The sequence below is a fragment of the Macaca thibetana genome, chromosome 9, assembly GCF_024542745.1.
Source record: "Macaca thibetana thibetana isolate TM-01 chromosome 9, ASM2454274v1, whole genome shotgun sequence".
Lineage (NCBI taxonomy): Eukaryota > Metazoa > Chordata > Mammalia > Primates > Cercopithecidae > Macaca > Macaca thibetana.
The window spans coordinates 110,667,717-110,694,177 of NC_065586.1; the positions used below are offsets into that span (position 1 = coordinate 110,667,717).

General features: G+C 41.8%; 1 protein-coding gene across 23 annotated transcripts in view; it reads right to left on the reverse strand.

Annotated features, from left to right (window-relative positions):
• Positions 1-26,461, reverse strand: part of ABLIM1 (actin binding LIM protein 1) — a 342,305-nt gene that overhangs the window by 121,176 nt on the left and 194,668 nt on the right. For all 23 annotated transcript variants that reach the window (XM_050804240.1, XM_050804258.1, XM_050804255.1 and 20 more), the window contains exon 4: positions 24,615-24,724. In XM_050804240.1, coding sequence (XP_050660197.1) covers positions 24,615-24,724 — 110 coding nt within the window. The remainder of the gene's footprint in view (positions 1-24,614; positions 24,725-26,461) is intronic.

Genomic DNA, 26,461 nt, shown 5'->3' on the forward strand with positions numbered 1-26,461 from the left:
ATAGTTTTTTTAAAAAAGACTATTTTTAGAGCAGGTGTAGGTTCACAGCAAAACTGAGCAGAAGGTACAGAGATTTCCGATACAACCCCAGTCCCTACCCGCGACAGCCTCCCCAGTTAGCAACATCCCCCACCAGAGTGGAACCGTTGTTACAATTAATGAACCGACATTGACACATCATGATAGCCCAGAGTCTACAGTTTACATTAGGGTTCAGTCTTGATGTTGGACATTCTGAGTTTGGACAAAGATATAATGACATGTACCCGCTATTACAGTATCATACACAGTAGTGTCTACCTAAAAACTCTCTGTACCCCGCCTTTTCATCCCTCCCTCCTCCTAACTCCTGAAAACCACTGATCATTTCACCGTCTACATAGTTTTGCCTTTTACAGGATGAAATGGACAGTTTTTAAATTCAAGTCTAACTGAAATTTTTCTTTATTCTTCTAATTACATAATTCCCACTAGGTGGCAGCAAAGATTTAAATAATAAGGAAGCTGCTGTTCAATAGAATTTTTGAAGGCGAAAATCAACTTTCAGAGATGGCTTTTCATTTTTACAAATGACATTGGACGGGCACAAGGAGGTTGACAGAATTGTTTGCAGTCTCCCTGCTGCACCACCAGTGAGGTCCAGGGAGGTGGATGGTGTGGGGAAGGTAGGGCGGCATGGGCTTTGGTGTCAGGAAGACTTGAGCAAGTTACTCTCTCCAAACCCTCATTTCTTCATCTGTAAAATGCTGACAACAGCCATTGCCTAGGCTGCTATAAGGAAGAAAAGAGATCATGCACTGTAAAGTGTTTTGCATGATACAATGCTTGGTACATATGAGCCTCTCAATAGACTCCCGTTTTCCTTGGTTGGGGGCAGAGTTAGGTCTTGGGCTCTTTACAAGCACCTCAGTGACCAGATATCCCAGAGCTGTGAAAGAAGCAAACACACAACTTGAAAATAAAAACCATTGTTAGGGGATAGAAAGTCTTGAGGGCTTGGCCTGCAGCCAATCAGAGGCTGAAGCAGAGTTACACCCTATACAAATGAAGGATTGGCCCACAGCCAATCAGAGGCTGAAGTGGAAGCTTGACCTGCAACTAATCAGAGGCTGAAGTGAAGGACTGGCCCATGACCAATCAGAGACTGAAGTTTTCCTTTTGGTTTAATTTTTTTTTTTTTTTTTTTTTTTTTTTTTTTTTTTTTTTTTTTGAGACGGAGTCTCGCTGTGTCTCCCAGGCTGGAGTGCAGTGGCGTGATCTCGGCTCACTGCAAGCTCCGCCTCCCGGGTTCACGCCATTCTCCCGCCTCAGCCTCCCAAGTAGCTGAGACTACAGGCGCCCGCCACCACGCCCGGCTAGTTTTTTGTATTTTTAGTAGAGACGGGGTTTCACCATGTTAGCCAGGATAGTCAGCCGCAGGTTCATCTTAGGCTCCCAGTCTCTAGACTCAGTTTTCCTGCCTCGCCACTATGATCATTCTGCACTGAGGGCTTTCTAGAATCAGGTACCATGTGAGGGCTTTGTAAACATGGTACCATTTAGTCTTCACAATAATTCTAGTTAAAGTGCCTTACAGACCGGAAGCCCTCTGACTTCACAGGTGGTGTCTATGCCACTCAGATCTTCTGTGCCCTGCATGGTGCCTCATGGGGGACAGCCACACTACATGTTTCATAGAAAAATATTCACTGAATGCTTAAAGCCAGCCAGCTGGTAAGGTTGGGCTGGAAGTAAAGGCTAGGGTTAAGCCTCCTTCCTGCCAAACCTTAAGATACAAATGAAGCAAATCAACAAAGAGCATCACCTAGATAAGAGAATACCAGCCCACGTCAGAATCCTGACCCGAAGTATTCTGGTGTATTTCATAGAGCCTACCCACTCCTGTCTGGACAAAGCCATGGTCTTCACTCCAGCCTGACATTGTGCTGGAGAGAGTGGAAAAGATGTAGAGACAAAAGGTTCGTGCTAGATTGCTCACTCCTTCCACGCTCACTCCAACTAAGCTCTTTCATAAAGAACAAAATGTCCTACTCTCTATCTTCATGTTTTTCAGCTGTTGAGAAAATTGTTTCCACATCACTGAAGCAGCTGCCGATAAATATAGAAAGCTGGTGATTGGCACTGGAATTATTGCCAACGTCAGAAATAGGTGAATATGCAGTGGCATCGAGGAAATAAAACCCATGAGCAACTCTCCAGTGTCCTACTCAGGAAAAATAATGACCTAATGTGGGAAAAAAAAAAAAAAAAGAGAGAGAGAGAGAGAAAGCCTGACCTTAAAGATTTGACCCTGAGCCCTTCACCCTTGGCATCAAAAGCCAGAAAAAAGCAGGTATTTGGCTACTCACATCCAGGTTAAATTAACATCCATCTACATAGCCGCTTCCAAATTGGTATCATTTTGTTCAAAGGCAATTAATATCCTTGACAATAGGGATCTTGCCTGTCACTCTTAATATATTTATTTGTTTGTTTATTTATGTATTTTAGCATAGGGCTATGGACACCTGGGCTGCAAAAGTTAAGTGGAAGAAGGGGACATGTTGCTTTCAGGAAAAAAGAAAAGAGATCATGCACTGTAAAGTGTTTTGCATAACACAATGCTTGGTACATGGGAGCCACTCAATAGACTCCCTTTTTCCTTGGTTGGGAGCAGAGTTAGGTCTTGGGCTCTTTACAAGCACCTCAGTGCCCAGACATCCCAGAGCTGTGAAAGACGCAAACACACAACTTGAAAATAAAGACCATTGTTAGGGGATAGAAAGTTAAGAGAGAAGTCATCTCCTGGGCAGCACTTAAGCTTCTCTCAGCCTGGGCACCTATGTTCTCCTTGAGAACTATTTCTGCCTTCCTGGAATTTCCCATTTGAGATGAATAAGGGCCCCAAAGATGTCTTACTCTGTGAAGATGCCTCTCTGGAAAAGAAGGCTGAGGGCATGGGGCTAGCTATAAAAAAAGAGAACCGGCCGGGCACGGTGGCTCAAGCCTGTAATCCCAGCACTTTGGGAGGCCGAGACGGGCAGATCACGAGGTCAGGAGATCGAGACCATCCTGGCTAACACGGTGAAACCCTGTCTCTACTAAAAAATACAAAAAAAAAAAAAAAAAAAAAAAAAAAAAAAAACTAGCCGGGCGAGGTGGCGGGCGCCTGTAGTCCCAGCTACTCGGGAGGCTGAGGCAGGAGAATGGCATAAACCCGGGAGGCGGAGCTTGCAGTGAGCTGATATCCGGCCACTGTACTCCAGCCTGGGCGACAGAGCAAGACTCCATCTCAAAAAAAAAAAAAAAAAAAAGAGAACCATGGGCTAGCTAAATTCCCAGCCACCGCTACCTTCCCAGGCCTGCGTGCTTTGAAAGTGCAGTCATTTATAAATATAGTAATTGCCATTCAGAACAACTACCTAGCCAGGATCAAAGTTTCCAGAATACAGAATGGGACTTTTCCAAGTGTCTTGGAATGTTTGGCTAAAACCTCCAAGCTGAGAACGTTGGGGGAGAAGTGTCCCCATCTTCCAAAGAAGGGTGCTAGGAATATCCTTGCAGGACTTATCAAAAGATGGTAGACTCTACCTGATGACTATCAACCCTATGGCCTACCCAACTCTAAAATCAGACATTGGAAAATGGAGAGCTGAGGGTCAGCAGGGAGCTCTTCACACAGCAGGAGAGTGGTGTTCCCCTCTGCTCTGCTGCAAGGATTAGAGGATCCTGCTAGAAGGAGCAACAGCCTCCCCACTTTCTGCCTAGATACTTACTGAGTGGGTAAACTCAGGCCCTACCGCTGCTGTGCCAGCCAAGAGGAGCTTTTGATGTATCCTGGAGCTTGGAAGCATTCATGGACAAAAGTCTGGAGCCTACTGAATCAGGAAGGCAGGAAGCTGGCTGGAGCCACCCTTGATGGCAGGTGAAGGAGAAGACAGAAGTGATGTGGTGTGAACTTCCACTGTTCAGCTCACTGGAGGTGCATGAATGTCCATGGATGGTACCCACACCCAAGCATCTTGATGAGCCCACCTGAGAAAGGTGCCTGCTGAGTAGGAGGGACTTCATTAGTAACAAGCTATGCGGAGACCATGAGGAAGCAGGGCCTGATTCTGGAAAATGGAGAAGGGTGGGTTGCAAGAGGTTAACCAGAAACTGCACTTTGGTCAAAGAACTCCAAATGTAGCCCCCATCCCCACTAAAAATCTCCAGCCAGTGTTAGCAGCAAGAAGCATGATAACGCCAGTTATATAACACCTTGTCCCGTTGACTTCTAATCCCCCACCCCCTGTCCGAGACCCCAAAGGAACCCCAAAGGACAGAAAGGAGATAAGAAAGACCAGCCTCATTGCAGGTCTCCAATTTGGGTTGGGCCTGACGTAGGAAAGGGTGAAGCTCTGAAATGGATGTGGGAATAGAATTTTTAATAGGACTGGACTTTTGAGAAATGTCTGTTCATGTCCTTTGCCCACTTTTTGATGGGGTTGTTTGTTTTTTTCTTGTAAATTTGTTTGAGTTCTTTGTAGGTTCTGGATATTAGCCCTTTGTCAGATGAGTAGATTGCAAAAATTTTCTCCCATTCTGTAGGTTGCCTGTTCACTCTGAGGTAGTGTCTTTTGCTGTGCAGAAGCTCTTTAGTTTAATGAGATCCCATTTGTCAATTTTGGCTTTTGCTGCCATTGCTTTTGGTGTTTTAGACATGAAATCTTTGCCCATGCCTATGTCCTGAATGGTACTACCTAGGTTTTCCTCTAGGATTTTTATGGTATTAGGTCTAACATTTAAGTCTCTAATCCATCTTGAATTAATTTTCGTATAAGGAGTAAGGAAAGGATCCAGTTTCAGCTTTCTACTTATGGCTAGCCAATTTTCCCAGCACCATTTATTAAATAGGGAATCCTTTCCCCATTTCTTGTTTCTCTCAGGTTTGTCAAAGATCAAATGGCTATAGATGTGTGGTATTATTTCTGAGGACTCTGTTCTGTTCCATTGGTCTATATCTCTGTTTTGGTACCAGTACCATGCTGTTTTGGTTACTGTAGCCTTGTAGTATAGTTTGAAGTCAGGTAGCGTGATGCCTCCAGCTTTGTTCTTTTGACTTAGGATTGTCTTGGAGATGCGGGCTCTTTTTTGGTTCCATATGAACTTTAAAGCAGTTTTTTTCCAATTCTGTGAAGAAACTCATTGGTAGCTTGATGGGGATGGCATTGAATCTATAAATTACCTTGGGCAGTATGGCCATTTTCACAATATTGATTCTTCCTATCCATGAGCATGGTATGTTCTTCCATTTGTTTGTGTCCTCTTTGATTTCACTGAGCAGTGGTTTGTAGTTCTCCTTGAAGAGGTCCTTTACATCCCTTGTAAGTTGGATTCCTAGGTATTTGATTCTCTTTGAAGCAATTGTGAATGGAAGTTCATTCCTGATTTGGCTCTCTGTTTGTCTGTTACTGGTGTATAAGAATGCTTGTGATTTTTGCACATTAATTTTGTATCCTGAGACTTTGCTGAAGTTGCTTATCAGCTTAAGGAGATTTTGGGCTGAGACAATGGGGTTTTCTAAATATACAATCATGTCATCTGCAAACAGGGACAATTTGACTTCTTCTTTTCCTAACTGAATACCCTTGATTTCTTTCTCTTGCCTGATTGCCCTAGCCAGAACTTCCAACACTATGTTGAATAGGAGTGGTGAGAGAGGGCATCCCTGTCTTGTGCCAGTTTTCAAAGGGAATTTTTCCAGTTTTTTGCCCATTCAGTATGATATTGGCTGTGGGTTTGTCATAAATAGCTCTTATTATTTTGAGGTACGTTCCATCAATACCGAATTTATTGAGCGTTTTTAGCATGAAGGGCTGTTGAATTTTGTCAAAAGCCTTTTCTGCATCAATTGAGATAATCATGTGGTTCTTGTCTTTGGTTCTGTTAATATGCTGGATTATGTTTATTGATTTGCGAATGTTGAACCAGCCTTGCATCCCAGGGATGAAGCCCACTTGATCATGGTGGATAAGCTTTTTGATGTGTTGCTGAATCCGGTTTGCCAGTATTTTATTGAGGATTTTTGCATCGATGTTCATCAGGGATATTGGTCTAAAATTCTCTTTTTTTGTTGTGTCTCTGCCAGGCTTTGGTATCAGGATGATGTTGGCCTCATAAAATGAGTTAGGGAGGATTCCCTCTTTTTCTATTGATTGGAATAGTTTCAGAAGGAATGGTACCAACTCCTCTTTGTACTTCTGGTAGAATTCAGCTGTGAATCCATCTGGTCCTGGACTTTTTTTGGTTGGTAGGCTATTAATTGTTGCCTCAATTTCAGAGCCTGCTATTGGTCTATTCAGGGATTCAACTTCTTCCTGGTTTAGTCTTGGAAGAGTGTAAGTGTCCAGGAAATTATCCATTTCTTCTAGATTTTCCAGTTTATTTGCGTAGAGGTGTTTATAGTATTCTCTGATGGTAGTTTGTATTTCTGTGGGGTCGGTGGTGATATCCCCTTTATCATTTTTAATTGCGTCGATTTGATTCTTCTCTCTTTTCTTCTTTATTAGTCTGGCTAGTGGTCTGTCAATTTTGTTGATCTTTTCAAAATACCAACTCCTGGATTCATTGATTTTTTGGAGGGTTTTTTGTGTTTCTATCTCCTTCAGTTCTGCTCTGATCTTAGTTATTTCTTGCCTTCTGCTAGCTTTCGAATGTGTTTGCTCTTGCTTCTCTAGTTCTTTTAATTGCGATGTTAGAGTGTCAATTTTACATCTTTCCTGCTTTCTCTTGTGGGCATTTAGTGCTATAAATTTCCCTCTACACACTGCTTTAAATGTGTCCCAGAGATTCTGGTATGTTGTATCTTTGTTCTCATTGGTTTCAAAGAACATCTTTATTTCTGCCTTCATTTCGTTATGTACCCAGTAGTCATTCAGGAGCAGGTTGTTCAGTTTCCATGTAGTTGAGCGGTTTTGATTGAGTTTCTTAGTCCTGAGTTCTAGTTTGATTGCACTGTGGTCTGAGAGACAGTTTGTTATAATTTCTGTTCTTGTACATTTGCTGAGGAGTGCTTTACTTCCAATTACGTGGTCAATTTTGGAGTAAGTATGATGTGGTGCTGAGAAGAATGTATATTCTGTTGATTTGGGGTGGAGAGTTCTATAGATGTCTATTAGATCTGCTTGCTGCAGAGATGAGTTCAATTCCTGGATATCCTTGTTAACTTTCTGTCTCGTTGATCTGTCTAATGTTGACAGTGGAGTGTTGAAGTCTCCCATTATTATTGTATGGGAGTCTAAGTCTCTTTGTAAGTCTCTAAGGACTTGCTTTATGAATCTTGGTGCTCCTGTATTGGGTGCATATATATTTAGGATAGTTAGCTCTTCCTGTTGAATTGATCCCTTTACCATTATGTAATGGCCTTCTTTGTCTCTTTTGATCTTTGATGGTTTAAAGTCTGTTTTATCAGAGACTAGTATTGCAAAGAAGACATTCATACAGCCAACAGACACATGAAAAAATGCTCATCATCACTGGCCATCAGAGAAATGCAAATCAAAACCACAATGAGATACCATCTCACACCAGTTAGAATGGCAATCATTAAAAAGTCAGGAAACAACAGGTGCTGGAGAGGATGTGGAGAAATAGGAACACTTTTACACTGTTGGTGGGATTGTAAACTAGTTCAACCATTATGGAAAACAGTATGGCGATTCCTCAAGGATCTAGAACTAGATGTACCATATGACCCAGCCATCCCATTACTGGGTATATACCCAAAGGATTATAAATTATGCTGCTATAAAGACACATGCACACGTATGTTTATTGCAGCACTATTCACAATAGCAAAGACTTGGAATCAACCCAAATGTCCATCAGTGACAGATTGGATTAAGAAAATGTGGCACATATACACCATGGAATACTATGCAGCCATAAAAAAGGATGAGTTTGAGTCCTTTGTAGGGACTTGGATGCAGCTGGAATCCATCATTCTTAGCAAACTATCACAAGAACAGAAAACCAAACACCGCATGTTCTCACTCATAGGTGGGAACTGAACAATGAGATCACTTGGACTCAGGAGGGGGAACATCACACACCGGGGCCTATCATGGGGAGGGGGGGAGGGGGGAGGGATTGCATTGGGAGTTATACCTGATGTAAATGACGAGTTGATGGGTGCAGCACAGCAACATGGCACAGGTATACATATGTAACAAACCTGCACGTTATGCACATGTACCCTACAACTTAAAGTATAATAATAATAAATAAATTAAAAAAAAAAAAAAAAAAAAAATAGGACTGGACTTTGAAGAGCTGAAAGTGACAAGAAAGCTATGTAATCTAAGATATCATCAGACTGGGCACAGTGGCTCACACCTTAAATCTTAACACTTTGAGAAGCCAAGACAGGAGGATCATCGCTTGAGGCTAGGAGTTCAAGACCAGCCTAGGCAACATAGTGAGATCCCGTCTCTACAGAAAATAAAATAGCCAGGCGTGGCAGTGCTAGGACTGCAAGTCCTAGCTACTTTGGAGGCTGAGGTGGGAGGATTACTTGAGCCCAGGAGCTCAAGGCTGCAGTAAGCTATAATCACACCATTGTACTCCAGCCAGGTGACAGAGTGACAAGAGTGAGACCCTGTCTCTAAAAGATAGCATTCAGGTGGAAAAGGGAGCTCTGATGGAGGATAATAAAAGTAGCAATAGGGAAAAATAAGAGTCTTCACTGTTTTGTCCCCCATGTGTCTTGGCGTATTCTACACACCTATTGGGCAACTCACAGCAGTTAAGGATTTTGGAGCCGAAGAGCACTGGAGTCAAATTCCAGCTCTGACACTGAACAGAGGGACGCTGGGGAAACTAGGCAACTACTGGTCTTCATTTTTTTCATCTGTAAGATGAGTAGGTGAGCAATACCTGCTTTTCCAGGCTGCCTAATATGTGTAATTACTGAGCTGAATTTCAGGCACATACATGTAAACACTCGGTGTCTCTACTGTCCTGATACCTGCAATAATCTAACATAACTTACATTTTCTCTTCCCTTTAAAACATTTTAAATGGTCCACTGTCAGCTTCTGGGGAAGGCGTTTTAGATTCTCTTAGTTTCATAATCATCATAAGAAAATTAACATCTTGTGTTCTGAAGTTTGCATGTGTGTTATCTCAGTTTGCCCTAGGTCTCCCACTAACCTGGGAGAATAGAGATTATCTGCATTTTACAGACCACAGAATATCTGAGAGCCAGAGGGACTTTATAGACCATCTGATGCAAATGCTTCATTTTACACACAGGAAACTAAGGCCTGGAGTGGGCCCAGGCTTTGCCTGCCCAATTAACCACAGAGGACAAATCTTCTTTTCTCAAATGCACTTGAACCCAAGCTTTGATGCTTACAGGACTGCTCTGACTTTAAACCTCCAATCATGGGTTTGTTTCTCTGGTTCCTGCCTCCTTCATTGTAAAGAGGCAAAAACAGACACTACAGAACAAGAGCATGAGGCGTTCCTTTAAAGGTAAAGACTATATAGAGAACTATTGTGAACTGAATGTAAATCATTACATTAAAAAACCAGGGAGAAATTTTATGCATCTAATCAATGCTTGCCGAGACACTGAGATAACTGAGACTTATAAAATATCCAGAGGGATTTTAAGATAGTTCAGAGCATGTTCTTTCTTTTCTATAACATTTTTTAAATAAAACATTTAAAAAATCGATCTTCAGTATTGAAACTGTTGCTCAGATATGTTCAAGAAAATTCAAGCTTTCCTTTGAATCCTTTTTTTTCAATAGATTCATTAAAAAAAAGAAAAGAAAAAAGAAAAAAAGAAACTGTATTTGTCATAAACTAAAGTACAAAATAAGTTCATGGCTATACACGTGGATGAAAAATAAATAGAAACAAAATCATTTCAGATTTAGGTTGTTATTAATAGAAAATGGAATAAGACTTTGGAGACTTTATAAAATATCCTTTTAATAGACTGTTAACTAGAGTACTTTATCCCTGGCCAGGACTCAAGCTAAGGAGCTCCAAGAAAAAAAATAACAAATTTAAGTGCCAGGGCTTGGGTAAGTTGAGGTCCTGAATTTATGTCATCTTATCTTGTCATTCAATTGTTCCTAGAGAACATGGATTTCCCAATCTTGTGTAATAAAATGGTGGAGGTAGAATGTGGGAGAATACTCATTCTGTCCAAAAGAGAAAGAAGGGGCACAAGAGAAGGGTGACCTGAATGTGGATCAGATTCTGCTAACAAGCTACCTTCAACACAAGCCTTCAACATATTAGCTCAGCCCCTGACATGTGGATTCCACCACAGGAATCACTGTTTATAGAGACACGAGGTGACTGCTCACTTTATGCAGCACAGATAGTTCCAGTCCACAGGGGTTTCCATCCCTCCATAAGTGTGTCAGTTGCCACCTGTTCTCATGCTTGAACTGACCACATGCAACTGTGCTACTAGCCTGGCCTTCCTAGGACCATGAGTTTGCAACACATGGATTAAAAAACCCAGACTTTCCTTATGTTATTATTTTTTTTATAAGACTTGGTCAACAGTTTCAACATCTTTAAGGCAGAAATGATTTAGGCACTTGAAAACCTCTCCTTGACCAAAAAGGCCCCATCATTAGTAGTGATAAGAATGTTGGTCTAGCAAGTGGATATTGTTGAATGTTGACCTTCATCTTCATCCAGGCTGTTCAGTGTTGCCAGGTCCCAAATCAGACACCTAGGAGTTGACAAATATTGACTGGCCACAGTCCATGCTTTTTATTTAAAGCAAGTCACTCAAATGAGTCCACAATTTTCTTTTTTAGCATGTCATGGCAAACACCATGGGTACGAGGTCAACATAAGAAAGAATAGAGTACAAAACAGAATGTGAAACCGCAATTTGTTAGGCTAAGCACTTTTCAAGGATTATTTTTAAAAACTACTTTTCAGCTTCTGAAATTCTATGCTGCCATTAGCCAGAAAAGCAATACAAGGTCAGAAGACACATACTGGGTGGGGAAATCAAAACATTCATGTGGGTGCAATGTCTTCCCACTCTGGGGAAAAGGGGGTCTCAATGCTATACATATTTTACATCTCGGATTTATGAAAAATGCCTCGATGATTTTGAAAGGCTTATGTGGAGCCTGAGTATGTAACCTTGAACTAGACCTTGCATACTCACCCATGTCCCTGTAGGTCAGTTGCTGACTTTGCTGTCTTAATGGCCATGCTGGACACACTGAAAGCCAGAGCAAGCCTCTGAACTGCTATTTTAAGTGAAGGTTCTTGTTGTCTTTGGAAAACAATTACTGCACAACAAACAAGTTTTAGCAACAGAGTGGCCCATAACAGCAACAGAGGGTCAGCCTTCATCAGGAAAGCAGAAGGCGGGCAGGGCAGCAGCCATTTTCAAGTCCTCTACAACCTGGTATTTGGCAATAAATCCTATCTTTCCTCTGTTTTAAGTATATATCATATACACTTAGAGTTTTAGTTACTTTGGTCATAGTTTTCATAAATAGAGGCCATTGCACATTTTGAATTTCTAATCCTTATTTCTAAACCAGTCCCACGGAGTTCTGTTAGGAATGTTAGGGACTTGAAACTGACCCAATAGCTCCATAGAGAGGATTTTTTTTTTTTGGATAAACATGGACATTGGCCCTTCTGGTCTTAAAGCTTGATAGGATAGTTCTTAGCAAACCCCTTAAAATGTAACAAGGCCCAAAAATAATTGTTTTATCTGAGTTCCTTTCTCAGAAAAGGACCCTTATGACTCTCAAAAAAGAAAATCAAACAACTGAAACTCACTAAATCACCTATCCAGACAATGAGATGCCAGACCCCTCATTCATCATGATTGCTTCCTTACCCCTTCCTTAGTTCCTGTTTCATTACACATTGTTACATTTCTTCTGTACTATATAAATCTCTAATTTTGGAAAGTCAGGGAGATACATTTGAGATTGATCTCCCATCTCCTTGGCTGAAGCACCCGATTAAAGCCTTCTTCCTTGGCAATAATTGTCTCAGTCACTGACTTTCTGTGCAGCGAGCAGCAGGACCTAGACCAAACTCCTGGTGTTTTGGTAACCAATTATCAAGGTCAAGAACCCTTCTCCTTTAGCTAGTACTGGAGTGTTCCCCCACCCCCCATATCCATGACCAGGATGTAAACAGGAAACTAAAAGGAGTCAGGTTGTTTTCCTTTCCTCTGGATTAACTGATTAACAATTTATTATGCAGGAATCCCATGGCAAATGCTGCTACATATGATGGTGAGCACAAAAGAAATAGAAGATGGTCTGTTGTAGACTTAATACCAACTCAGACCCCATTCCCAGAAGTATTAGAATTGAGAGTCCAAGAACTTCCACTAATGATGTTTGGAGGATGGCTCTGAATGGCCCCCACACCTGCCACTGCAATCAGGGCTGGACTCAATGGCTGATCTGATGAGCCCATGAGGGCTGAATTTCTCAAGGCCTGCTTGGAACAGGGTGAAGGATGCGGGTGCCTTCTAGACAGCAAGTACTCCAGCTACTTGAGAGTATACATTTGTCAAGCAGAACGTGTATTTTGAAAGGCTGTTGAAAACTAGCTAGGAGCTGAGAAATTTAATATCTGCTTAAAGACAGGGTCTACTGCCTTGGGTAATAATCTCTTAAACTGCCTCTCTTCCATTTCTCTGAACAATAAATAGAAATAGCAATAAACCTGTATTTCCTGGGAATGTAACAGAGATTCTTTTATGGGAAATAAAAATACTAGCATAAAACATTAAGACTGTTTTGTCACCTGCTCCAATTTTTAAGGTTTCAGGTCCTGTCAGGGAGAACTCGTGTGTGTGTGTGTCTGTATATATGTATGTTTTCAGAACTATAACTAAAAGGAGGTGCTACATGTATAGAATAAACCATCACCCTAATAAGTATATTCTTAACTTCAAAATGACCAGGTAAGAATTTCAAAAGTCCAGCTGATGGAGGACAGGCCCAGAGCATCATTGCTTTCCAATCCCTCCTCCATTGGTCCCATGTGGTTGCTCACATCATTTCTGATGATGTAAACATCATAGGGACTGACTTGAAATCAAAAGTAGAGTTCTCTTTCACCTGAAAATGCCATTTGCATAGCAAGAGGAAAATGGGAAGCTATCAAAACAAAGCCAAGCATCACCCAATCATGGGATGCTCTCAGAAAAGGCGATGGTCACATGGCAACCTTGAAGATTCTGATTTCCAGTCGGCCATGGTGGCACATGCCTATAATCCCAGCTACTCAGGAGGCTGAGGTGGCAGATTGCTTGAGCCCAGGAGTTTGAGACCAGCTTGGACAACGTAGCAAAAACTCATCTCAAAAAAAAAAAAAAAAAAAAAAGAAGAAGAAGAAGAAAGAAAAAAGAAAAATATACTGACCTCCAACTTTCATGGGGGAAAAGTTCTAGCCATGGCTGTAGTGGACAGGGTGTGCTCACCTTGGGGTCTCCCTCAGGGCAGGGCAAGTGACCACGCACCTAGCACATGGCTCTACCAGTCCTTCTCTGTGAGCTTGGAGCAGTTCTCTCTTCTGCTTACAAAATATAATCCAGACATGCCTTGCAAACATTATGTGATCCCTGAGCCACAAAGGACTTTGTATCTTTTTGCAGGAAGACAGAACTAACATGGCTGAAGCTTGAAGCCTGTGTTCTTAGCACTGTTCATACTCTTTTTTCTGGAGAGTTTGGCAAATCTGAGGTAAATTTCTACCAGCAGGCTAAGCAACGGCCATATGGTCCTCTGTTCAAATTACGGCCAGCAATAGCAGAAGAAAAGCAGTAGAAAAAGGGAAGGATCTAAGAGTGGGAGAGAAAGCAAACAAGAGAGGAAGAAAGGCACCAGATGAACTCTGCTACCAGCTGTCACCTAAGGCCATTCAATGGTGCCCATGCCATAGCCTGCCATGACATAAATACTACTGGGTACCGGCCCAGTAATTTCTGGGAGGGGTTAAGAAAACTGGCCACCACTGCTTCCAAGATTTGGGATCATTCTTATCAAACTCCCCTTAAAATGTACCAAGATGCAAAAGGATTAAAAACAAGTACTCAAATATTCATACATGAATGTTCTTTGCAGAACTATTCATAATAGCCCAAGATGGGAATGACCTAAATGCCCATTAACAGATGAATGGCTAAACAGAATGTGATATAGCCATACAATGTAACATTATTCAGCCACAAAAGAAATGAAGTACGGTCATGCGCCACAGAATGATGTTTGGGTCAATGACAGACTGCATACATGACGGTGGTCCCATAAGATTGCAACAGAGCTGAAAAATTTCTGTTGCCTAGTGACACTGTAGCCTCCATAACATGAAGCACAATACATGACCTTTTCTACGTTTAGATATGTTTAGACACTCAAACACTTACCGTGTTACAACTGCCTACAGAATTCAGTATAGTCACATGCTATACAGGTTTGTAGCCTAGGAGCAACAGGCTATGCCATATAGCCTCGGTGTTAGTAGTAAGCTATACCATCTAGGTTTGTGTAGTACCCCCTATGAGGTTCACACAACGACAACATCACCTAATGATGCATTTGTCAGCACGAATCCCTGTTGTTGAGCAACACAACTGCACTGACAAATGGTACAAACTGAATCAACCTTAAAAATCATGATACTAAATAAAGAAGCCAGACACAAAATGCTAATAGTGTATAACTCCATTCATATAAAATACCCAGAATAGGCAAATCCATAGAGACAGAAAGCAGATTGGTAGTTTCTAGGGACTGGGAAAAAGTGGCGGGGAGGGGAGTAACTGCCTAATGGGTACAGGAGTTTTCTTTTGGGGTGATGAAAATGTTTTGGAACTAGATAGAGGGGATGGTTGTACAAAAGCACATTTGTAGTGAATGCACTAAAGACCACTGAAACGTTCACTTTAAAATGGTCAGTTTTATGCCATGTGAATTTCCCCTCAATAAAAATAAAATTGTTTCCAGAAAATTTGCTCTTGAGCTGATTTCCCTAATACAGGTGTAAACTTGAACCTGGTGAAGAGGTTTATGATAAATCTTTAACTGGCTGTGTTCACCTAGCATACCTGGGCTCTGGCCAAAGAGGAAATCGTACTTGAGTTCTACGTCAGCTTCTCAGATCCGTACTCATTAGCAAACCTCAGCTCATTTACTCTATTCCAAAGATAGGGAGAAGAAAAGAAGGGGCAGAATGTCACTTTCAGTACTTTCATCACGTGAGCTGTCACTTAATACACACACAGCTGAAGGTCACAGCAAGGGCAGGCGCTAGCAAGACTTTGGAACGAGTCTTTTATTTTATTCTGAAAAATGAACATTGTTTTATTTTTAATAGACTTTGCTTTTAAATAGGTAAAATCATAGGGTGAAAAATACACCAAAAATCATTTTCCTTCTCTCCCTGTCTCTTTCCACCCAGTCCTTTCTTTCCCTTCCTAGAGGCAACTACTAATAGCAATTGCTCAAATATCCTTCCAGCAACAATCTGTGTAAATATACAATTATAGATATGCAAAGCAGTGCTTTTAAACAGCTAGATTTTTACTGCTACTTAAAAATGAAAATTAAACTGGGAAATGACTGCTGTTCCAACTACTGAAATTCCGGTTCTTTTGATAAGTTTTTAGATGTGGGCTTTATCATGTAGGACCCATAACTGCTGAAACAAAAACAGCAAATAACAAAATGCCGCTAACTTTCCACCCACTGAAAGCACTTTTAAATTAATCCCTGAGTTGTACTCATTCCCTATAAAGCAGGAACTTTTCTTCCTTTCTTGAAACTTAGATAATCCAGGCTCAGGATGAGGGAAAAGATGGATCACTCTGGGATCTTGATGTCTGGGTCATAATTGCTACAGATTTTAGTAGGAAAAATCTGAATATTATTGTTCCTCTTTGCACTATACCTTGTCTCTGCAATGAACCTTTGGCTACTATGTAAGATTCCAAAGCCTCTCAACACCTCTCTCAATATCCAGTAGAACAACATTGAAACTATCACACAGGTCACCCCTCTTCCAGGTCAGGGGCTGGCTCCCTCTATGTTCAGAGAAGTATAGCTGCTCTCCAGTGTTATACTCAAAGCTGAGGAGATTCATTCCCTGACACCTCTACCTTTTCTTAAAAACATGTTTTGATTCTGTTATCAACAAATTTATCGGAAGCAATAACTGCTTCCCCTGCTGTTAAGTAAGGGAAAACACTCGTGAGTGAGAAGAGAAAATGACAGAGAGTTTAAACATGCCAGTATACCTTACTTCTCATGCACGCAAACTGCATCTTCATTCAAACAGCAATCGGACCTCACCATTCAGACCTGGTAGCTGAGATTTACTCCCTCAAAGGCTCTCCTGGGATGGTATCAATTCACTCACTAAATGAACATGTATACGGCTTGCTAGGTGCACAGTGCTACTCATAAAAGCCAAAAAAAAAAAAAAAAAAAAAAAAAACCCCAAACACACAAAAAAACCAGTCCTTACCATTCAGTAGCTGATGGTCTGTTCACAGAGAGAAGTATACCAGGAGGTAACAGGGCTATATGCTAATATTGCTATAATGGAAATCAAAGTACAGCTTTGCCAGGACACACCTGAGCTCACCCCATTGCCAAGCGACCCAAGTAAATTTAAGGGTTTCAGCCTTTTTTGTGACACTCAGAAGAATACATGATTTTGGAAAAGAAGACATGCAAACAAAATACTATGGAAAGAAGTTATGTAAAACTGTATACATGTCTGTAGCACTTAGAGCGACATTCAGAAGAATGTTCACCAAAATGTTAACAGAGGTCACCTCTTGGTGATGGGATTTCAGGTGATCTTTATCTCTTTTGTATGTTTCTGTAATATGTGTGCTGTTTTTCAATGAATACTTAAAACGAGAAGACTGTAATTAGCCTTGTCTAGAGAGAGAGAAAGCTTTGATTCAATTTCCGGAACTTTTATCTAGGACTGTAAGTGCTAGGCCTTGTATAAGAAAGACAGACAGTTTTCATTTTCTTGGTAGTGGAGGTGGGCACGCATGTAAACAATTAAAATGCAATTCGTGATGTGCCAATGGCAGTTTTCTTAGTTGTGACAAATGTATAACAGTAATATAATATGTTAAGTATGTAATAGAGAATTTGGCTAATGCCTGTAATCCCAGCACTTTGGGAGGCTGAGGTGGGTCCATCATTTGAGGTCAGGAGTTTGAGACTAGCCTGGCCAACATAGTGAAACACTGTCTCTACAAAAAATACAAAAAAAAAAAAAAAGAAAAAGAAAAATTAGCCAGTCGTGGTGACACATGCCTGCAGTCCTGGCTACTTGGGAGGCTGATGTGGGAGAATCACCTGAACCTGGCAGGCGGAAGTTGCAGTGAGCCAAGATTGCACCAATGCACTCCAGCCTGGGCGACAGAGAGAGGCTCCGTCTCAAAAAAAAAAAAAAAAAAAAAAATTTCGCTGGTGCCTAGAACAATGCCTGGAACATAGCAGATGCTCAATGAGATGTTTGTTGAATGAGGAATAGCATCCTAGATCTTTACAAACATGAGACTTTCATTTACCTTCCTCGTCTTTTCCCACAGCCATTACCAGTAACTACAATCAATGGTCCCCCCAACCTTGATCCCTGATCCAAAATCAGTGATTTTACATATCACTCTCTCCATCACCACCTTAGTCTTTCTAGAACATTGTTTTCATCTGGTCATCCTCTAGGTTAAAATGATCCTCAGGAACTCCATGTGGCCAAACTCCTCCAGGCCTCCCTGGACCTGGCCTCATTGCTCTATCTTCCAATTTCACTTCTCAAGACACACAGTAACAGTCTTTGTTCTGGGTGGGTTTCCTCATGCATGAGTTTTTTGTTTGTTTGTTTGTTTGTTTTTTGAGACTGAGTCTTGCTCTGTCACCCAGGCTGGAGTGTAGTGGCATGGTCTCGGCTCACTGCAACCTCCGCCTCCCGGGTTCAGGTGGTTCTCTTCCCTTAGCTTCCTGAGTAACTGGGACTACCGGCGTGCACAAGCACGCCCGATTAATGTTTCTATTTTTTTTTTTTTTTTTTTTAGTAGAGACGAGGTTTCACCATAATGGCCAGGCTTTAGTCTTTCTAACTCCTGACCTCATGATCCACCCACCTCAGCCTCCCAAAGTGCTGGGATTATAGGCGTGAGCCACCGCACCCAGCCTCCTACATGGGTTTTACAGGTCCCCTCTCCCCATTTAGACTGCCCTTCCATGAAGTATCTCATGTGGCCATCATAACAACTCTTTGAAGCAGAGATTTTCCATTTATAGACGAGGGCACAGAGTTTCTAAGATATCAAATGACTTGCCCAACCCTACACGACTAGGAAGAGGTAGGATCAGGGTTCAGACCCAGGCACTCTGAAATGCAGAGCCCAATTGTCAACCATTATGCTGTGCTCCTCCTCTCCCCTCCCCTCCCCTCCCCTTCCCTTCTTTCTTTCTTTCTTTTCTGGTCCTGAGTATCTCTAGCCTCAAGTTCTAGGCTCACAACTTCCTTAAAGAATAATGGCCAACACGTATGTACTTCCTATGTGTCATCAATCTTCTAAGCACTCCATTTTTATTAATCGTCACAACAACACTATGAGAAAGGAACTACTATTGTTTCCCATTGTATAGGCAAAGAAACAGAGACATAGAAAGATTGATTTCTCAAGGCCACATATCCTTTAAGTGCTAAAGCTGGAATTAGAACCAGCCAAGAACTTGTCCAGAACCCCTACTCTTCAGCAGTTCCCTGCCAGGCCTCCTCTGCCATTGTATCCTACAAGGAGAATGTGTCTAAAGAAGGGGAGGCAGATCTGTTTTTGGAGATGCTGTCATAAAAACTCATCATTATGAGTCAAACTCCAACAATCCATGTGCTACATGTGTGGATGCATTCCTGCCTGTCAGTTTTTATACTGGTAGAAAATATCAAATGAGCAGAGAAAGGCAGCTGTCATGACCAGCAGAGTGACAAAGGCAGAGTCACAAAATGTGGGAACTGCTCTCCAAGAAAATTCAGAAATCAATGCCTGAACAGTAAATTACTGTTTCATAAGTACACAGCACTGCATTTACTCATGTAATCCTACAATGTAGGGATCTATGACCATCCCATTTCACAGATAAGGAAGTGGAGGATGGGGAAGTAAAGAGGTTGCTAGTAAGTGGAAGAGCCGGGACCTGACCCTAGGCACTCAGAAACCAGGGCAGATCTTCCCTATGCTCCCTTGGCGGACAGTTATCACTCAACCTGACAATGATATTTTTTTAGAGAGAACATAAAGATAAAAGAAAGTTATCTCGCATATATTAAAGGCTACTGGACTAAATAGAAAAGTAAAATAATTGGAAATGTCTGCTTCCCCTTTGGAAACATCATGCACGTGATGCTTTATCTGAAATTTCTTTTTCTTTTTTTTTTTTTGAGACAGTCTCGATCTGTCACCCAAGCTGGAGTGCAGCAGCGCTATCTTGGCTCACTGCAAGCTCCGCCTCCCGGGTTCACGCCATCCTCCTACCTCAGCCTCCCGAGTAGCTGGGACTACAGACGCCCGACACCACGCCCGGCTAATTTTTGTATTTTTAGTAGAGATGGGGTTTCCCTATGTTAGCCAGGATGGTCTCAATCTCCTGACCTTGTGAACTGCGCGCCTCGGTCTCCCAAAGTGCTGGGATTATAGGCGTGAGCCACTGCACCCTGCTGAAATGATTTCAGTTCAGTCTGACTAGAGCATTTGTCCTGATACCTGTAGGAGTTCCAATTGCAGTTGGAATAATGATGCTGCACACGGAGGGAAAAGAGAAAGATGAGTTTGCATGTGTTTGTGTGGGTGTTCATCTTGTCAATCCCCGCAAACCCACATGCTATCAGACACTAGTCAGACATCCTTTGACATGGAAAGTGTGACTGTAGACAGCAGCCCACTCCTGCTCAGATGTCTGAAATACATAAGAGCTCTGCAGGAAATGACAACCCAAACCCGATTCCCTACACTCTCAGTTGCCACACACAGACTTTCTCTGACATCACTCCTTAACCCATGGGAATCCAGCCCCTCTTTCCATTATTGGTAAATACATAAAAAAGGGAGTGGAATGAAGCTTTCGAAGATTATACTTAACCTTCTGGTAAAGCATGTCTTCTGGACATAATTTTTTTTTTAAAAGTATGAATCAGCTAATAAAATAATCTAGTTAATGTTCATCAAAACCCTGTGTGCTAACTTTCACTACTATCTTGCTTTCATGTAATGTTTATTGCTTGTTGGATTGAAATTGCAGTAGTCTGGATGCAGCAACAGTTTTAAATAATTCAAGGCAATAATCTTTCATTGAAGTTGTTTGCTTCTATGAATAACTTCCTAACGGTTCTGGCCGGGCATGGTGGCTCACACCTGTAATCTCAGCACTTTGGGAGGCTGAGGTGGGCAAATCACTTGAGGTCAGGAGTTAGAGACCAGCCTGGCCAACATGGTGAAACCCCATCTCTACTAAAAATACAAAACTTAGCCAGGTGTGGCAGTACATGTCTGTAATCCCAGCTACTCAGCAGGCTGAGGCAGGAGAATCGCTTGAACCTGGGAGGCAGAGGTTGCAATGAGCCAGGATCATACCACTGCACTCCAGCCTGGGCGACGAAGTGAGACCCTGTCTCAAAAACAAAAACAAAAACTGTCTGGTGGTTTCCATTCACCAAAACTTCATATAAGATTGAAGGGAAGCTGCTGTGACATGTAGAAAGTGCACAGCTCTTGGAGTCAGGGCACCTGGATAATCTGCAGATGAATACGCCACTGCTCCAAGGCTCAGCAGCCACATCTTTGAAAATCAGAGAGTGATACTTACACCATCAAAGAAATATCAGGGACAGGAACACGGCATCAGGAGCCAGATCGCCTGGGTTTAGATCCCAGCTCTGATACTGTCTGTGGGACCTTGGGCAAATTATTTAACCTCTATGGCCCTTTGTTTCTTCTTGTCTGAAAAGGGGATAGTATTAGTGCCAAGCTATAGGATTGTTATGTGGATTAAATGAGTTAATAATGTAAACCAGTTACACAGTACCTGATGTATCATAAGGACTATGTGAGTGCTTGATGAGGAAAATAACATAGATATCAAGATTAGAAGAGTTACTGCAAGGTGGAGGAAGCACTGAACAGAGCACTCCAGTGGGAGCTCTTCCTAAAGCAGAACAATACAGATGTGGCAGCTGCTGAGCAGCTGAAAGAAAAAGGCTGCATCTTTCCTCAATAAGGTCAGAGACTCTTTCATATAAACGTCCACTCCATCCACTTTGCTTGTATTTCTCTACCTATCTGCTGTCTTCCTCTCCTATTTAGAGATTATGGGAAACCAGTCACAGAATGTGAAATAAAACTGTGGTTCAGAAGAGCACGCTCATTTCTGAACAGAATATTTCAAAGGAAAAAGAGGACCTCGGCCTTGGCTGTCTGGTAGATTTCGCCGACTCTGTGAACATTAGCAAGGGAGAGATTCACACTTTAAAAAGGCTACTTTCTACTTCCACTTAGGAAGCTTTACTAAGTTTAAAAAGGGAGAAGAGCTACGGCATGCTGGGCTTCATACCTAGGTGATGGGTTGATAGGTGCAGCAAACCACCACAGCACACGCTTACCCATGTAACAAACCTGCACAGCCCGCACAGGTACCCTGGAATTTTTTAAAAACATTACAAAAATTTTAAAAGTCATAAAAAAGGAACTAAAGCCACACAGGCTAGTTTTAAAGTATAGGGCAATTATTGAAGAGTCACAAATAGCAAACAAGTATTTTCTAATTATGCTCCCATGAATTTCTGAAACTTGCCAGAAATTCCCATTGCTCTAATATTTGTGTACCTGTCTAGTCTGGGTAATTTGCAAGTGTGTATCCATGTAAAAGAGCTTTCTTTTTTATAGACACCCACATACCCCATAAATGCCTTTAGAGTATTTATTTAAATAGACAAATACTTGTTAAAAATAAAGATGTCCTGACCAGAGCAGTTGCATAGAAATGGGATTTCATCCATTGGAAGCAAAGGAGAAAATACGACTTGGCCCAACAATTTGCACATAAGCAATGATGGTTAAATCTAATATTAAACATGCAATGGCTTTGAGTTAGATTATATTTTTATGTTTATAATTTTCATTTACGTGTATATAACATGTATGTCATATAAAAACAGAAAATATAAAGTAATTTAATAAAAATTAGAATTAACATTTTGGTAGAACAGTGACTAGGAAACATGTTCCCAAATTACACAGCCAGAGAGGGTTGGAAGCCTTAAAAGATATCATGCTTCTATTTCTTAAACCAAACAATGAAGAGCATTAGATTTAAAACAGAAAGAGAGAGCAAGCAAAAAACCAGGAGCCAAAAGATGTGCATCTGACCCTATCTTACTAGATAGCTTATGTGATCTTAAGTACACCCATGGGCCTCAATTTCCCCACCTATCAAAAAACATAGTTGGACTAAAGGACTTCACAATGAGGACACAGTCAATCCCATGATGGGCCTTGAGGACATGATTCTCTGTTCCAGCTATCACCGTATTCTGGAACTCATAAAAATTATAAAAGCCTCTTTTTCTTTTTCTTTTTTGAGATTGAGTTTTGCTCTTGTTGCCCAGGCTGGAGTGTAGTGGCGTGATCTCAGCTCACTGCAACCTCCGCCTTCCAGTTTCAAGGGATTCTCCTGCCTCAGCCTCCCAAGTAGCTGGGATTACAGGTGCCCACCACCACACTCAGCTAATTTTTGTATTTTTAGCAGAGATAGGGTTTCACCATGTTGGACAGGCTAGTCTCGAACTCCTGACCTCGTGATCTGTCCGTCTCAGCTTCTCAAAGTGCTGGGATTACAGGGGCTCTTTTCATTAACTAGACAAGATTCCTTCAAAGTTTTTGGTAATGTACTTTCAAAGCAAGTCCTCCCAAATAATGGGGTGATGATTCCCACTCGAGGTTACCGTCCCAGTGACCTGAGGCTAACTGTATCTCTTGCATTTGGGGCAGGGTAGCAAGAATGGTGAAGGACTTGAAACCCTACAAGGGGTCTAGGATGGTGCCTTGCTTTGTAGCTGTCATCCTATTCAAGCTGCTGTTATTTGTTGGCAGGTCACATAAATTCACATGCCAAGGATCCGGTCATGTGTGCTGAATAACATGCGCTAATATGTGTATTTTCTTCTTTCCTCCCAATGGTCAAAATCCAATTTTTATGCAAATGCTTTAGTCAGAACATTCTTATTTTTAATAAGTATAAGATTTCTACTTTAATAGGAAGAGTTGGAATCACTATTATAAATTGCACTGAATTTCTCTGGTGCAGAAGTGGTTTATATCATTCTTACGTATTCAGACTCACTTAAGAGCTTAAAGAGGTTTATTCCAAATCTCCCAAGGATTGGCAAAAGCCACAGAAACCACGGCAAACTTCTAGTTCACTTCCTAATGTCCCAGGAAAGAGATGGGAGTAGAGTTTCCTTGCTTGGTGCCCACAGTTCATAATGCATCAACTTAAAATGTGTATTAACTGACCTACTCGATGTTATTTTCCAGAAGAAATGGTGCAATTGGCCACTATTTTTATTTTGGGGTAAGTAGGTTCTCTATGGATTCTGACAGGTCAGACAAGACCTTGTAAATAATGACAAGTCCGCGGATATATGTGCAGCTTGTTCCCACACTTTCTTCAAATCTCTCCTTAGGTGTCATATTTGAGAGATGCCTTCTCTGCCCCATATAAATGTAGCTCTTTTATTCTGCTTTAATTTTATTCCTACTTTAATCTTTTTCACATATTAAATATTTTTGTGTATGCAAAGGAATTTCTGGGTCACATGGCAGTCTATTTTTCGGGTTTTTTTTTTTTTTTTTTTTTTTTTTTTTTGGAGATGGTCTAGCTTTGTCACACAGGCTGGAGTGCAGTGGTGCAATCTCAGCTCACTGAAATCTCAACCTTCACCTCCCAGGCTCAAGCCATCCTCCCATCTCAGCCTCCCAAGCTCCCAAGTAGCTGAGACTACAGACATGTACTATCATACCCAGCTACTTTTTGCATTTGTTGTAGAGACGGGATTTCATCATGTTGCCCAGGCTGTTTTTAAATGAAGCTCAAGCAATCCTCCCACCTCAGCCTCCCAAAGTGCTGGGATTACAGGCATGAGCCACCACACCTGGCCTATTCTTAATTTCTTTAGAAACCTCCATGCTGCTTTCCATAATGTCTACATTAATAATCTACATTCCTACCAACAGTGTTCAAGGGCTCCCTTTTCTCCACACCTTGGCTGATGCTCGTCATATCCTGTCTTTTTTATAATAGTTATCTTAACAGGTATAGTTGGTATCTTCTGATTGTTTTGATTTGCATTTCTCTGATGACTGATAATATTGAGTACCTTTTCATGTACTTGTTGGTCATTTTAATCTCATCTTTGGAGAAATATCTATTCAAGTAGATAGATGATTCTCATTTCCAGCTAACAGGTTTCTCAAAAAGGAAGGCACCTGCCTGAGCTACCTCTGGACTGCATAGGTATTCATGTCAGTGGGTCACCGGGGCACTTACTGCTGGAGAAGGTGGTTTCTTTCGGACTGGATGACATCGGCTGTGCACAGAGTTGACAAAGGCAGTCTCTCCCATTGAATGTGACTCGGTCTCCGGGTGGAAACGGGCGTCTGGAGGCAGAAAGACATCGCCCTCAAGGTTATTGCAGCAATTTCATTCCTTTTCCTTACTCCTTCTGCTTGTTGCCCTCCCGTGCCCATTTATTTCTTGGAGAAGCAGCAGCCAACATGTCTGAAATGCAGTCATAACCAACCCAGCCAGCTGGAGATAGTCCAAACAAATAAATGTGCCTCATTTTGAGAAGAAAGGGGAATGTACTAGTTCTAAGGGCAACCAGGTAGTAAAATGGAATGATTTACCTCCATTAGTGAAGGGATGTTCCAGCAAGTCATCTAGCAGGGCACACAGAACAGTAAGTTTCCAAATGGAAAGTCCTTCATGAAAAAATACTTTAAATACCATGAATTCCCAGTGAAGCTTAAGGCCCCACCCCAGAAGACCTGGCTACCGGTCAAGCAGTAAGCAGTAGGTCTTTCAGTTCCCTGGGACCGTGCCTAGACCTCTGTGATGATTATGCAGAATTAGACTTTGTGCTGGACATCTACATGGGTGAACTGAATGTTTCATGGTGCTGGAGACCCAGTCCCTTTTAAACTGGGAGAAACGGGACAGGCTGTAAATTTTTTTTTTTTTTTTTTTTTGAGACGGAGTCTCGCTCTGTCGCCCAGGCTGGAGTGCAGTGGCCGGATCTCAGCTCACTGCAAGCTCTGCCTCCCGGATTCACGCCATTCTCCTGCCTCAGCCTCCCGAGTAGCTGGGACTACAGGCGCCCGCCACCTCACCCAGCTAGTTTTTTTTTTTTTTGTATTTTTTAGTAGAGACGGGGTTTCACTGTGTTAGCCAGGATGGTCTCGATCTCCTGACCCCGTGATCCGCCCGTCTCGGCCTCCCAAAGTGCTGGGATTACAGGCTTGAGCCACTGCACCCGGCCCAGGCTGTAAATATCTGTTTAAGAATTCATATTAGCTTCTTTTCAGAAAGACAATTTCTCTTCATAGTAGGTATTCATCAATAGCAGCATATTTTGCAAAAATATTGCCTTCTGCATGTAGATGATCAGTTTCTTCTCCCAGGTCACCAGCCTTTTAAAAAAGTCATCAATGACTTTTTTAAAGACATCAATGACATCAGTTTTAAAGACATCAATGACATGAAGACATCAACGACAGTTTCCATGCCCACGCACTTGCCCTTGGCCCATGTGGCAATAATCTTCATCAACGTGATTTTTCAAATGTGTGATGCTGTCAATTAGGAAATGTGAAACTCACAAGCTGAACATCACCGCAAATCTGAGTCAGAAGCAAATACTTAAGAGCAAGTACCAGCTTTTTGACATTCGTTTTTATTTCCACGGCTGTTACATTCCCTTTAAGTTGCCCCTCAGTAGCCTAACAATTGGCAATTAACTGTAATAAACAACATATAGGTAAATTTGGACTTAACCCCACAAATGTGGCTGGCTCCAGTCATCATGGAGAGTTTTAGATTCTTACACTCTTACGTTTTAGAAGTCCCGAGGAGAGGTGGTGTCCTCTCCACTTGTGGTGCTGTGTCACTTTCTGCAGTACAGTGTAGGCTTGGAGAGGTGAAGTGATGTGCCTGGATTGACCAACTAGGGGGATCAAGCCATAGGCAGGTGCAGATGGCATCCACCAACTTAGAACTTGCTTTATTTTTAAGAATCAAAAATCACTGTCTGCCGGATGCCAGTAGCCCTACTGCTTCACACTCATTAGCTAAACCTGAACAAGTCTTAAATCTGTTCTGTAAGGAGGGAGTCAGGA